At 43.9% G+C, this 12,809-nt stretch overlaps 1 protein-coding gene across 1 annotated transcript in view; it reads left to right on the top strand.

Moving 5' to 3' along the window:
- The window catches only part of LOC122815385, a 561,151-nt gene extending 556,239 nt beyond the window's left edge, over nucleotides 1-4,912 (top strand). The window contains exon 5 of the mRNA XM_044087855.1: nucleotides 4,611-4,912. Coding sequence (XP_043943790.1) covers nucleotides 4,611-4,912 — 302 coding nt within the window. The remainder of the gene's footprint in view (nucleotides 1-4,610) is intronic.
- Nucleotides 4,913-12,809: the final 7,897 nt, after the last annotated feature.

The raw sequence follows: 12,809 nt of genomic DNA, 5'->3' as shown, positions 1-12,809 counted from the left end.
GTTTTGGTAGAATTCTGATCAGAGCCTCCGAGTATGTCTTTGTGTGTCTATGTGTATGATTTTAAGTTGTGATAGTGCTATGTGAGACTGGGTTTGTGATGTGTGTGGTTACCTTCACCTTCTCTCTGGTCTTGGTAGTCCTATGTTGAGAGAGCTCAGCCTCCACTTTGGCTATATAGTTGCATCTCTCACATGTATGTGTGTTTTATGGGAGAAGGAGAGGGTTGTCAGTGTACATGAGGCAATTGTAACATTGCCCCAATATTCCCAGGTTCACCAGCTGAGCAGGAGAGGACACTAGCAACTGATCCCTAGACATGCTAGAAGGAATAGACAAAACAATGTTGGAATACAGTGAGATATCAAGCCCCCAAAACCACATCATAGTGCTTGACTGACAGTACCTACACATACACCATAGTTTCATAGTGTCATAGTTTACTAGTAGGCTATCTGCCCTAGTGCATGTATATGCCTAGCCATAGTGATGTGGCTATTGCCACCCCTTATAGTGGTAATAAGTGTACAGAATAGATTCCGAATATTGTGCCTCTGACTTAGTAGTGACACATTATGACCCCCTTACATAATTGAATTACATGACTGTGCCTCTGTCTAGTCTGTGCCTCTGTCTCATATGCAGTTGTCCAGATTTCTCTTGAAGAGAGTCAGTGAGGGACTCTGTCCAACATGCACTGGGATACTTTGCTAGACTGTGAGATGCCTCTGAGTTATGACTCTGTCCCTCCAGCATGTCCTATACATGTATGTGCTGAGGTTCAAATCTGCAGCTGTCATGGTTCTGGTGGATTTGGATTGCTTGCAGTGGAGCATGTCCACTAAATCCTGATTGGACATGATCTTGTATGTCAGGCATAGGTCACCTGTTAGTATGCGGTATGACACTGAATAAAGCTGGGTTTCCTCTATTCTGGAAGCATATGACATGTGTTGTAGACCCCTGATCTTCATGGTAAGGTACTTTTGGGGTCTCTCCAGCTGTTGCAAGTGCTGGGTGAGGTACATACCAAATGGGGCTCTGTATTCAATCATGGGCCTGATAAGGGAGATGTATAGTGGTACAATGACCTCCTATGATCTGGATGGAAAACCCTCCATGATAAGGTGGCCAAGATAGATAGTCTTCCTAACCACTTTGGCAACATGGGTGTCAAACGAGATGTCACTATCTACATGTGTCCCCAGGTGTCTGATTTGTTTTCTGTGCTCAGTGGGTTGCTGTCTATGTATTAATCTGTGGGTACTTTGTTCCTCCCAAAGGGGATGACTACACATCAGTTGCATTCAGTTCCAGGCCATGAGTCTGGCACCAGCTATCCGTCTTTGCGACGGCATTCTGTAGGATGTGTGTGCCAGCTGATGTATTCACTATGGTGCCTAGGTTGCAGTCATCTGCAAACTTTGTCAGCCACAACCCCCCTACGTCTGCTTTCACATCTGAAAAGTAAATACCAATTAAGAGGGGTCCCAGGACACATCCTTGTGGGACACCACCTGTGACTGGCTTTGAATCCGACAAGGCACCTGCAATGTTGACTTTATGGGTTCTGTTTCCTAGCCATTTTGCAACCTATCTTGTGACATATGGTGTTATATGTCAGCTGTTGAGCTTGTCTATGATGCCTGAGTGGGGTATTGTGTCACAGGCCTTAGCCAAGTGCAGGTAGGCTGTGTGGACTGCGTAGCCCTCATCGATGGCCCTACTGACAGTTTCATAGTAGTCAACTAGGTGCAAAAGGCAGGATCTGCCCTGTACAAAGCTGAACTGGGTGGGATCAAGGGTCTGTAGGTCAGCAATGTCTCTGTGTAAGAGCTCCATAATGACTCTTCCCATAGCTTTGCAGACAAGGCTGGTTAAGCTTGAGTGGTGGTAGTTGCCATGGTCTGTGGAGGCATCTCCTTTGTGGAGTGGGACCACTGTTGCCATACGCCAGTGTTCAGGTACATATCCTGTAGCAAGGCTAAGGTTAAATAGCATTTGTATATATGGGTCCAGCTCCTGCTGGAGTTCACATAGCATGCAACCGGGGATACCATCAGGTCCCATTGATGCTGTGTACTTGTCTTTGCTGAGTGCGGCTCTCACATGGACATCCAAGATGACAGTGAAGTTACATACAGCTGTGATAACTATCTTCTTTTGGGGGTGAGGGAGGGGGTAAATTGCACTGAAGCTGTCCACCGGAATGTTGCCAATATCTGTCAGGTCACTGGAATATATGTTGTTGTGTACCAACTCTGAGCATATCTGAGGGTTCCCAACCAGGTGTCTGACATAACTGAAGAAAGTAGTGTGGTTACCTTCATTGTCTTTGGTGATTTATGTCCCCAAGTTGACCTTGCATGTCTTTATGACATAATGTAGATTTCTACTAGTGCTAATCACAGCTGTCTTCCCTTTTGGAGATGTAGCTCTGTCTTGCATTAGTATCCCTCATCTGTTATACAGTTTGTTTATGGCTGTGGTCCACCAGACAGACCACTTTCCCTTTGTGGAGAGGGTCCTGTCTTTATTTGTGATTGCATGGTCCATGCTTTCTGACATCTAGCTAAGGGGAGGTCATTGTGGTTCTGCAGTTATCTTTCATCAGCATTAGAAATTACCACAACAGCCCCTGTGGGGTTTACCTCATGCAGACACATCCAGCAACTGTAAAGTCCACAACAGTACCTCACCAGGAGTATGAAAGAGCTGGAACACATGTAATGTGTCGCCTGATTAAACAGAGTGCAGCTCCACACACTGCCATGCTGTCCACCCAGACGCAAGCTGTGCCTGATGTAGAAAGCCATGTCCAAGCTGGAATCAATGCACATGCTGCACCTTGTACAATCTGAATGGCAGGGAGCTATGCACATGAGGGACCTGAACCCCAGCACTGACATATATAGGACAGGCTGTACTGCATTATCCATAACACAGAAGCCACCCCCACACATGAGTAAACTACCAGTACACGTTATCTGTAGAGTCACCCGTTGATTCCCCTCAACAGGAATCCTAATGAGTGGATGGGAGATGATAGGTTTACCCTGGGTATCAATGTTATGTCACAGGTAGACAGAGGCACAGTATACTAAACAAGACATATGTCATGGCAAACTACACTTACAATGTGTTGACGGACAAACACACTCTCTGACTAGCATTAGAAATGGCCTAGGGCACATTGGTAATGTTTGCCAATGTACACCCATGTTGTGGAATACACTACTGATGTTGGATGAGGCTGTTGTAAGTAGTTCACATCTGCACATAATGCAACATGGTCAGATAGGTTCATAGGTACATAGGTTTATACTAGGCTATCTTCCCTAAGGCAGGTATAAGCCTAGCACAGAGTTCATTGGCATACACCACCCCTTATATGGAAACAGTACTGTGCCCATTATTTTGTCATGCCTCTCTCCAGCAGTGACACAGTGACGATCCCCGGGTTAAACGTATGACCTCCCATCCACAGGTCAAGATACCTCTTGAACACAGCCAGCAAGGTGCTCTGCCTCACATGGACCAGGATTGTATTCCACAGCATAGGGAGTCTCCGAGTGACAACTCCATCACTCCAACATGTCCAACGTACATCCATGCTAAGGTGTAAGTCACTTGCACTACTGGTTCAGGTGGATCTGCCGATTCTGAGGTGGAGCATGTCCATTAATCCCTGTTTGGACATGGCCTTGCATGTCAGGCACATGTCACCTCTAAGCAGACGGTATGTGACTGAATAGAGCGGGAGTGTCTTCAATCTGGCAGCATATGACAGATGTAGTGGTTCCTTTATCCTTTAGGTGGGGGACATTCAGGGTGTCTCCAATTGCTGCAGATGTTGGGTGAGATACATCCAGAATAGGGCATTCTACTCGATCACCGGTCTGATAAGTGAAGAGTACAGGGAACAATGACCCACTAGATCTGGATGTGAATCCCATCCTGATCAGGTGGGCAATGTAGAAGGTCTTTCTAGCCACTTTAGCAACGTGAGTCTCAGAAGAACGGCGACTGTCAACCTGGGTCCCCAGGTCCATGATAAACTCCTCTGTGCTTAGAGGATTGCCACCTATATGGTAGCTTGGGGTTACCTTGCTTTTCCTGAAGGGTATGTCTACACATGTTGTGCACTTTGACATCAGGCCATGGCTCTGGCACCAGCTATCAGTTACCGTGAGTCCCTTCTGAAGGATATCCGTGTCTGATGCACTGTCCACTATGGCGCCCAGTGTGCAGTCATCTGCAAACATTGTCAGCCAAAGTCCTCCCATGTTGGCCTGTACTTATGGGAAGTACATGACAAACAATAGGGGGCCAAGGACTGAGCCCTGTGTGACACCACCTGTGACCAGCCTGGAGTCTAACATAGTGCCAGCAACTCTAACCCTGTGGGTCCCGTCCTTAAGCCAGTTTGCAACCCATCTTGTGACATATGGGTTTACATTTCAGTTGTTAGGGTTTTCCACAATACCTGAGTGGGGTATTGTGTTGAAAGTGTTTGCAAGGCCAAGGTAGGCTGTATGGACTGCCTTTCCCCAACAATGGCCTAAGTGACCATTTTTTTTTAAATTTCCGAATTTTGTTAAACATGGTACAGCACACTATAAACAATTGTGTGATATATTTGACAGAGCAGGGTTGGAAGTCATGCAGTTGATGATCGCTGAGTATGAAAACAAAGCCAGCAATCTCACTGATGAATTAAATACATTACACCAAACGGTCACTTCGGACAATGATTTTGCTATGGTTAAGCATGACTATGACAAAATCTTTGATGAGGTGGACCAATTTTGTTTAAAAATCATGAACAGGAAAATTAGAAAACTGGAAAGAGACCTGTATGAGTATAGAGAGGAATTAGCATACCCTGTTATAATAAACCTGGAGGTGCTGTGAGATCAGCTAGTATAGCGGACCATGGAGGGGATGAGGTTTTCCAGCATAATTACAAGAGGCTCCCCGAAGAAGTGAGTGCCTGACCGAGAAAGATAAAAGGCAGCGCAACCAGGATTTCCCCACTCCCCGGGAGGCCGGGCATGGGGTTACAAACCCCAAAGAACGGGTGGAGGTGGAACAACAAGTAATAGCTGATAGGGAGTCAATTTTACATACAGACACATTTAACGATTTAAATCCTTTTACATCTGATAATTGTACCATGCACCAAGATGGTATCATGGTAATTGAGGAAACCAATTGTATGTTATATAGGATGAACAATTTTACCATATACAATTACACCGATGTTTTGGTAAATGAGACAGCTTTTAACATTTTTACTAAGGGTTTCCACTTCGTACCAACTAGGAGGGTGGATCTAGCCAACTTATTAGTTGATCTTAAGTTGTTCACGAGAGGGCTAAACTTGAAGCATTTTTTTAAAGGGAAAGTGTGCGAAACCATAGGACCACACAGGAAAAGTATTTTTAATCCCCCCATGCATCCATCCCTTAAGTTGTACGAGGAACTGGTTGAGCAGGATTTACGGAATAAGTGCCTTGGCACCGCTGGAGCGGAGCAAGCTAACATGAATGCACACGAACTTGACTACATAAGTATGCTATCCAAGGAACACATTAGGGTAATGAAACCCGACAAGGGAGGTGGGGTCGTACTTATGTATGATTCAAGTTATGAAGCAAGTATGCACAACATGTTACATGATGAAAATCAATACTGTTTAATCTCTCGTAATGAGTACAACATTGCTCTGGCTAAGATAAAATACTCATAGGTTCATAGGTTCAAAATACTCCCTTTATGATTATCTTCTACAAGGGTTTATTAATGAGAAACTTTACAACTTTTTGGTGGTGAGCAAACCTAGGACTCCAGTCATTTTTGGAATCCCGAAAATCCACAAAGGCACAGACCCCCTACTTTTTAGGCCCATTGTTTCCGGGGCAGGTGGAGTGACAGAACCAATTGCTAAATTTATTGACTACATCACTAAGCAACATATTCCAGCTCTGACCCATGTATGCAAGGATTCCTGGGAATTTCTTAAAAATTTTCCCAAGGATAGTTGCCTTACATCATCTTTCATGGTCACTGTAGACATAAAAGATTTATTTCCCAGTATCCCCCATGCAACTGGCTTGGATTGGTTCACTGATTTTCTTAAAAATGAAACTAATTTGAGTAACAACTTTATAAACTTAACAACTGAATTGATGAGTATGGTATTAGAAAACAATTATATGTTCTTTAATGGTGAACTTTTCAAACAGCTTAAGGGGGTTGCAATGGGTGCCTCCTGTGCAACTATTTATGCTAATGTAGTGTTGCACAGGTGGGAGCAGGCATATATTTTCCACACTACATGGGCTCAGCACCTCACTTTTTATTGCAGGTACCTGGACGACATCTGCATTATCTGGGAGGGCACTAAGGACCAATTACTAGCCTTCTTACAATATATAAATTCAACTACTGATTTTCTGACTTTCACCCACAAAATTAGTGAAAATGAACTAAACTATTTAGATGTAACAATTTTTAGGGATCTTAATTCCTTAGAATTACATTCGAAAGTTTATAGGAAACCCACTTTTTCGAATTCTTTGTTACATTATAATAGTCAACACCCTTTCCATCAAAAGAAAGGGATAGTAAAGGGACAATTAATTAGAGCCTCCCGAATGAGCAGTAGGTTGGTAGACTTCTTAGAAGAAGCAAAGAACTTATGTAATATGTTTATTGAAAGGGGTTATCCCAATGACTTAGTTAAAACTCTTACTAATGAGGTGCTAACTAAAAGGGACTCTACATATACCCCTTTATTAGGAGGCTCACAGCTTAGCATCCCCAGCATTAAAGCATCAAACTTGCAAGCAGTCGAGAATGGAGGCAATTTTATTTATACCTTTTCTGAGAACTCCTCACAGATAGAGAGCATTGTATCTAAATATTGGTTTGTTTTAGGAAGTAATGATGATTTTAAGCACATCATCCCTGGCAAACCTAAATTTGTCCGGAAAAGAGGACGAAATTTAAAAGAGATCTTTGAGAGAAGACCCAATGCATCTTGTAAAAGGCCACGACAATTGAATGGCACCTACAAGTGTGGTGCTTGCAAACAGTGTACCCTGATGATTAATGATTGTCATATCTATTTAAAGGCACGTCACATTAACATTAAACCTTTTGGGCATTTTAATTGTGGAACAAAAGGAGTGGTTTACATTGGTTGTTGTATTACCTGTGGTGGTTTTTACATAGGTAAAACATAACGTGAATTCAGAAAAAGATTGCATGAACACACCAATGAAATAGAGAAAAAGAAAGAAAGTAACGCTTTTTTCAAACACTCACTTGAATGCCCCAATTACAAGCTTGTTTTCATGGTGCTTGAGCAGGTCAACCCCAATATTAGAGGAGACTGGGAATCCACCCTAGAATATAGGGAGTTGATTTGGCAGCTCAGGCTTGATGCAGGTAAAGCCCCAGGTCTTAATGGCACCCTCAGTATAGGTTCAGTGCTCAGGCTCAGAAGGGCTAGGTTGTAAACGATTATATCTCCCTTCATGTACTTATTTGCTTTATGCTGTGAATTGGATGTTTACAACTGTTCACCATGACATGCATATTCTGCAAGTTGTTGTTTTAGTTTTATGATTTGCGACCCTAGGATAGTACTTTTTATGCACATTCATGTAACAAATGCAGCATTTATGTAGCACATATTAGGTTTTTATAGTAAAAGATCAATTTTAATTTGTGTAATTATTTTATTGGATTTTTAAGGTTTTAAATCATTTACTATCTTTCTGTTTGTATTTGAAATCAGAGCAAGTGTTACAAATAAGTATTTGCGCAAATTTTAGCACATGATTAATCACTAAAACTATTTAAACAGCTGTTTCTACAATTGTATTGTATTCTTGACTTGATAAAGCCTGGAATGAACCAGGCGAAAGCGCTTGTCTTTTATCTTGGTTTACGAGCATTTGGATACGTGTCGGAATAAAGATATTTTTCATCATTTTTGCCATTGAAATTATTGTCTCTGCTGGTGGACTTGGGATTTTTCTCCATGATAAACTCCTCTGTGCTTAGAGGATTGCCACCTATATGGTAGCTTGGGGTTACCTTGCTTTTCCTGAAGGGCATGTCTACACATGTTGTGCACTTTGACGTCAGGCCATGGCTCTGGCACCAGCTATCAGTTACTGTGAGTCCCTTCTGAAGGATATCCGTGTCTGATGCACTGTCCACTATGGCGCCCAGTGTGCAGTCATCTGCAAACATTGTCAGCCAAAGTCCTCCCATGTTGGCCTGTACTTATGGGAAGTACATGACAAACAAAAGGGGGCCAAGGACTGAGCCCTGTGTGACACCACCTGTGACCAGCCTGGAGTCTAACATAGTGCCAGCAACTCTAACCCTGTGGGTCCCATCCTTAAGCCAGTTTGCAACCCATCTTGTGACATATGGGTTTACATTTCAGTTGTTAGGGTTTTCCACAATACCTGAGTGGGGTATTGTGTTGAAAGTGTTTGCAAGGCCAAGGTAGGCTGTATGGACTGCCTTTCCCCAACAATGGCCTAAGTGACCATTTTGAAGATGTCAACCGAGTACAAAAGGTATGATCTGCCCTTGACCAAGCCAAACTGGGACGGGTACAATGTCTGCATGTCCCTTATATCTTTGTTTATGAGCTCAATTATGATCCTCTCCATAGCTTTGCAGACTACACTTGTTAAGCTTATGGGGCAGTAATTACCAGGGTCTGTAGAGGCACCACCTTTGTGCAGATGTGCACAACTGGACCCTAACCAGGCTGTTGTGCACACTATGGAAATGTAAAGCGGTGATTGGACTAAAGCCCAGGATACTGACCACCACAGTGAAAGTACTGAACCACTACACTATACAGTACTATAGTGTTAGGTCAGTATGAATGGATGTTGACAATTGTGTGCAAAGTATCCCATGCAAAACCTGCAGGCACAGTATACTCCCTGTTGTGTTCACACAAAAAGCATTTGGACAGTAACTACACAACATGGCACAGAACACACAACCATAAACTGGAGGTATTTGTTGAAGGTCACACTCATCCACAAATGTGATGGGCTGCAGAGTTCAACATATGTAAAGCCCACACTGGGCATGCTCACACACTTAGATAAATGAGACATCTTTCACACAACATGCCATGGGAAGGCTGAACTGGGCATGCTCACACACTTGGTCCAAATGTTACTCCTAGCAATTGTGAAAACACACCAGAGGATGCTCATTCCCCTTTCTAGACACTGATCATGTAAGCACCCTATAAGTATATCAGGAGAAAAGGAATCGCTCAGTAATCTGAATAGCATGCTCCGCTAATCCATCCGTCTCTAGTGTCATAACATAGTTAGGTAGGGGTTTGAATCCAGCAGGTGGCAAGTGTGTGTGAAGGGGGATAAGTGTGTGTATGAAAGAAACATCCCTTTTGGCAACTGGGAAAACACACCACAGGATGCTCATGCCACTTTCTAAACTCTGATGATGTCAGCACCCTATAAGTATATCAGGGGAAAGGAAATCTCCCAGTAATGTGAATAGTGTGCTGTGCTAATGCGTCTGTCTCTAGTGTCATAACATAGTTAGGTAGGGGTTTAAATCCAGCAGGTGGCAAGTGTGTGGGAAAGGGGATAAGTGTGTGTATGAAAGAAACATCCCTTTTGGCAACTGGGAAAACACACCACAGGATGCTCATTCCACTTTCTAAACTCTGATGATGTCAGCACCCTATAAGTATATCAGGGGAAAGAAAATCTCCCAGTAATGCAAATAGCGCGCTGTACTAATGCTTCCATCTCTAGTGTCATAACATAGTTAAGTGATGCAAATAGCGCGCTGTGTTAATGCTTCCGTCTCTAGTGTCATAACATAGTTAGGTAGGGGTTTGAATCCAGCAGGTGGCAAGATGTATGTGAAGGGGGGTAAGTGTGTATGAAAGAACAATCCCTTTTGGCAACTGGGAAAACACAGTACAGGATGCACATACCCCTTTCTAAACAATATCACAATTATGTATGGCTTTTGATTACAGACATGCCACGTGTGTTTTGCCCACACAGAATGTCCATGTGTGCGGGTTGTCCCTCACAATAATGCATGACATTGATTAAACCAGTTATGGCAATGCACACATGATGTATGTGTGTGCCAAATACACATATGTACCTGTGACCTTCAATAGTTACCATGTGTGATGCCTGCCACATGTGAATACATGGTATTTGCACAGGGTAACATTATGACCGTGGTCTTCTGTGCAGGTGCTGCATGTGGGATGTGTATATACAGTGTGAGATGTAGATGCTATCAGCCTAGTAGTGAGGGATGCACACCTGGTCTGGGGCATATAGTCTACATGTTGTTGATGTACAGGAGCTGCATGTTTTCACCTGTTGTGGGAGTGGTAGGACATTATTCCATAGCAATGCAGTGACTGCATGCTAATAACCGTTCAGCTAGGGTGTTGTAGCTACACTAATTCATTAGCATTCAGTAATATGTCAGAATCCCTGGTGAGGGTCTGATGCCAACCAAGGTCAGGGGTCTACCAGCCTGTGTCACTTGCTCAGTGATCCCTTCCATGTTCCCTATCATGTATCCCAGTGAGGGACATCCCACATCAGCTGTGGTGGCATGGACAATGACTGAGTCATATGTGTCCATGCATCTGACTGACCTGTATGTTTGTGTTATGTGGTGAACCACAGTGCCCCATGAGCATATCACTGTGACCTACACCTTGTCCAGCCTGGTGAGCATTGTCTCACTGTACTGGACAATAAAAGTACCTAACACAACTGCGGCAGTAGTGTTGTATAGCTGTACAGACTGTGCTTGTTTGACACACAGGATTTGTGGGCTATGTGTTATGCGTGCTGTGTGCAGGCCTAATGTATGCCTGTGTGCCAGCTGCAAAGATGTCTGCCAGTCATGCAGGATGCTATCCTTAGGCTTCACAACTGACCCGGTGTGTTTCCATGCTTGTATTGCTGTCCGTGTAGGTCCACATCAGATTGGTATTGCTGTCACTGTAGTATTTCATGCCACCAGACAGGTTATGCCAGTGCTGGGTTCAGAGTGCTTAGTCCACAGTTTGGCCATGTGTTTCCATCTCATACATGTGTTGTACATCCATGGGTAGGGGATAGGGTTGACTGTGTACATGTGGCAGCTGTGACATTACTACATGACACACATATTCCACAACTGTACCATAGAGGTGACTGACAACTGACCTTTGTACATGCTACCATAGTATTGAGATTACATTGGTGATTAACAGCACATAGGGCCAATGGTGAACAAGATACATAGGTCCATAGGTTCATACAGGGATGTCTGCCCAGGGCATGTATCCACTTAGCCAGAATGTGTGTGGCTTTCAACATGCATTGTAAATCTGTCTTGCTATGCCCTTTTCCAAGGTTAGTATACTGTGCCTCTGTCTCACAGTGACACATAAGTGACACCCAGGGTAACCCTACAATGCCACATCCAGTCATTAATATCACTCTTGAAGATAGTCACTGAGTCACTCTGCCTAACCTCTATTGGGATAATATTCAAGAATGAAGGGAGCCTCTGAGTTGTGAATGTGCCCCTCCAGCATGTCCTATGTATATCACTCCTGAGGTTCAAGTCTTTCCAGCGTGTACCCTGATAGGATCTGGATATTCTGAGGTGCAGCATGGACATTAAGTGAGGGTTTGACATGGCTTTATATGTCAGGCACAGATTGCCTATGAAGAGGCAGTATGTCACTGAGTAGAGCTGCTGTTTCTTTAACCAGTCAGTATGTGGCATCTGTTTGTGCCCTTTGATCCTCTTGTCGAGGTACATATGTGGTATCTCCAGTTGCTGCAGGTGTCTGGTAAGGTGCATGCTGACAGGTTCATCATAGTCAATTATGGGCATGATGAGGGATGAGTAAAGGGGCACAATGTCCTCCCCTGATCTACATGTGGATCCCATCATGATAATGTGGCCCATATAACATGCTGACCTAACCACTTTGTCCGTGTTGTTGTCAAATGGTAGAATGCTATCAACCTGTGTACCCCAAGGTCCATAATTCCTTCGTCTGCACTTAATGGATTAACACATATGTGGTACTTTGTGGTCACTTTGTGTTTGACAAAGGGGATGACTATACGCTTTCTGTCATTCACCTTGAGGCCATGGCTGTGGCACAAGTCATGTGTTTGCAAGAGGCCCTTTTGGAGGATGCGTGTGTTAGCTGGAGAGTTGATTATGGTGTCCGGTTTGCAGTCACCTGCGACTTGCTCAGCCGCAGTACTTCCATGTTGGCCTGTACCTATGATACATATATAATGAACATGACAGCTCCCAGGGCTGAGCCTTGTGGGACACCACTTGTACCAGGTTGGAGGCTGACATGGCCCCAGCAATTCTACCATGTGTGTTCTGCCCTTGAGCCACTGTGCAATATCCATAGTGACATAGGGGTTAATATGTACACTGGTGAGCTTCCCTAGAATGCACAAGTGGGGTATTGTATCAAGGGCTTATGCAAGGTCCAGGTAGGCTGTGTAGACCTCCTTCCCCTTGACAGTGGCCTTGGTGACTGTTTCAAAGAAATCAAACAGGTTTGAGAGGCAGGATCTGCCATTAACAAAGCCAAACTGTGTATGGTGACATGTCTGTAGGTCCACAATATCTAGATATGTGAGGTTCATGATGATCCTTGCCATAGCTTTGCAGACAAAGCTAGTCAGACTTATGGGGAGAATAGTGTCCAGGATCCGTGAAGGCACCACCC

This window comes from Protopterus annectens, chromosome 1.part1, assembly GCF_019279795.1.
Source record: "Protopterus annectens isolate FY-2018-M chromosome 1.part1, PAN1.0, whole genome shotgun sequence".
Classification (NCBI taxonomy): domain Eukaryota; kingdom Metazoa; phylum Chordata; order Ceratodontiformes; family Protopteridae; genus Protopterus; species Protopterus annectens.
The sequence above is the reverse complement of the archived record's forward strand: the minus strand, read 5'-3'. Positions and strand labels throughout refer to the sequence as shown.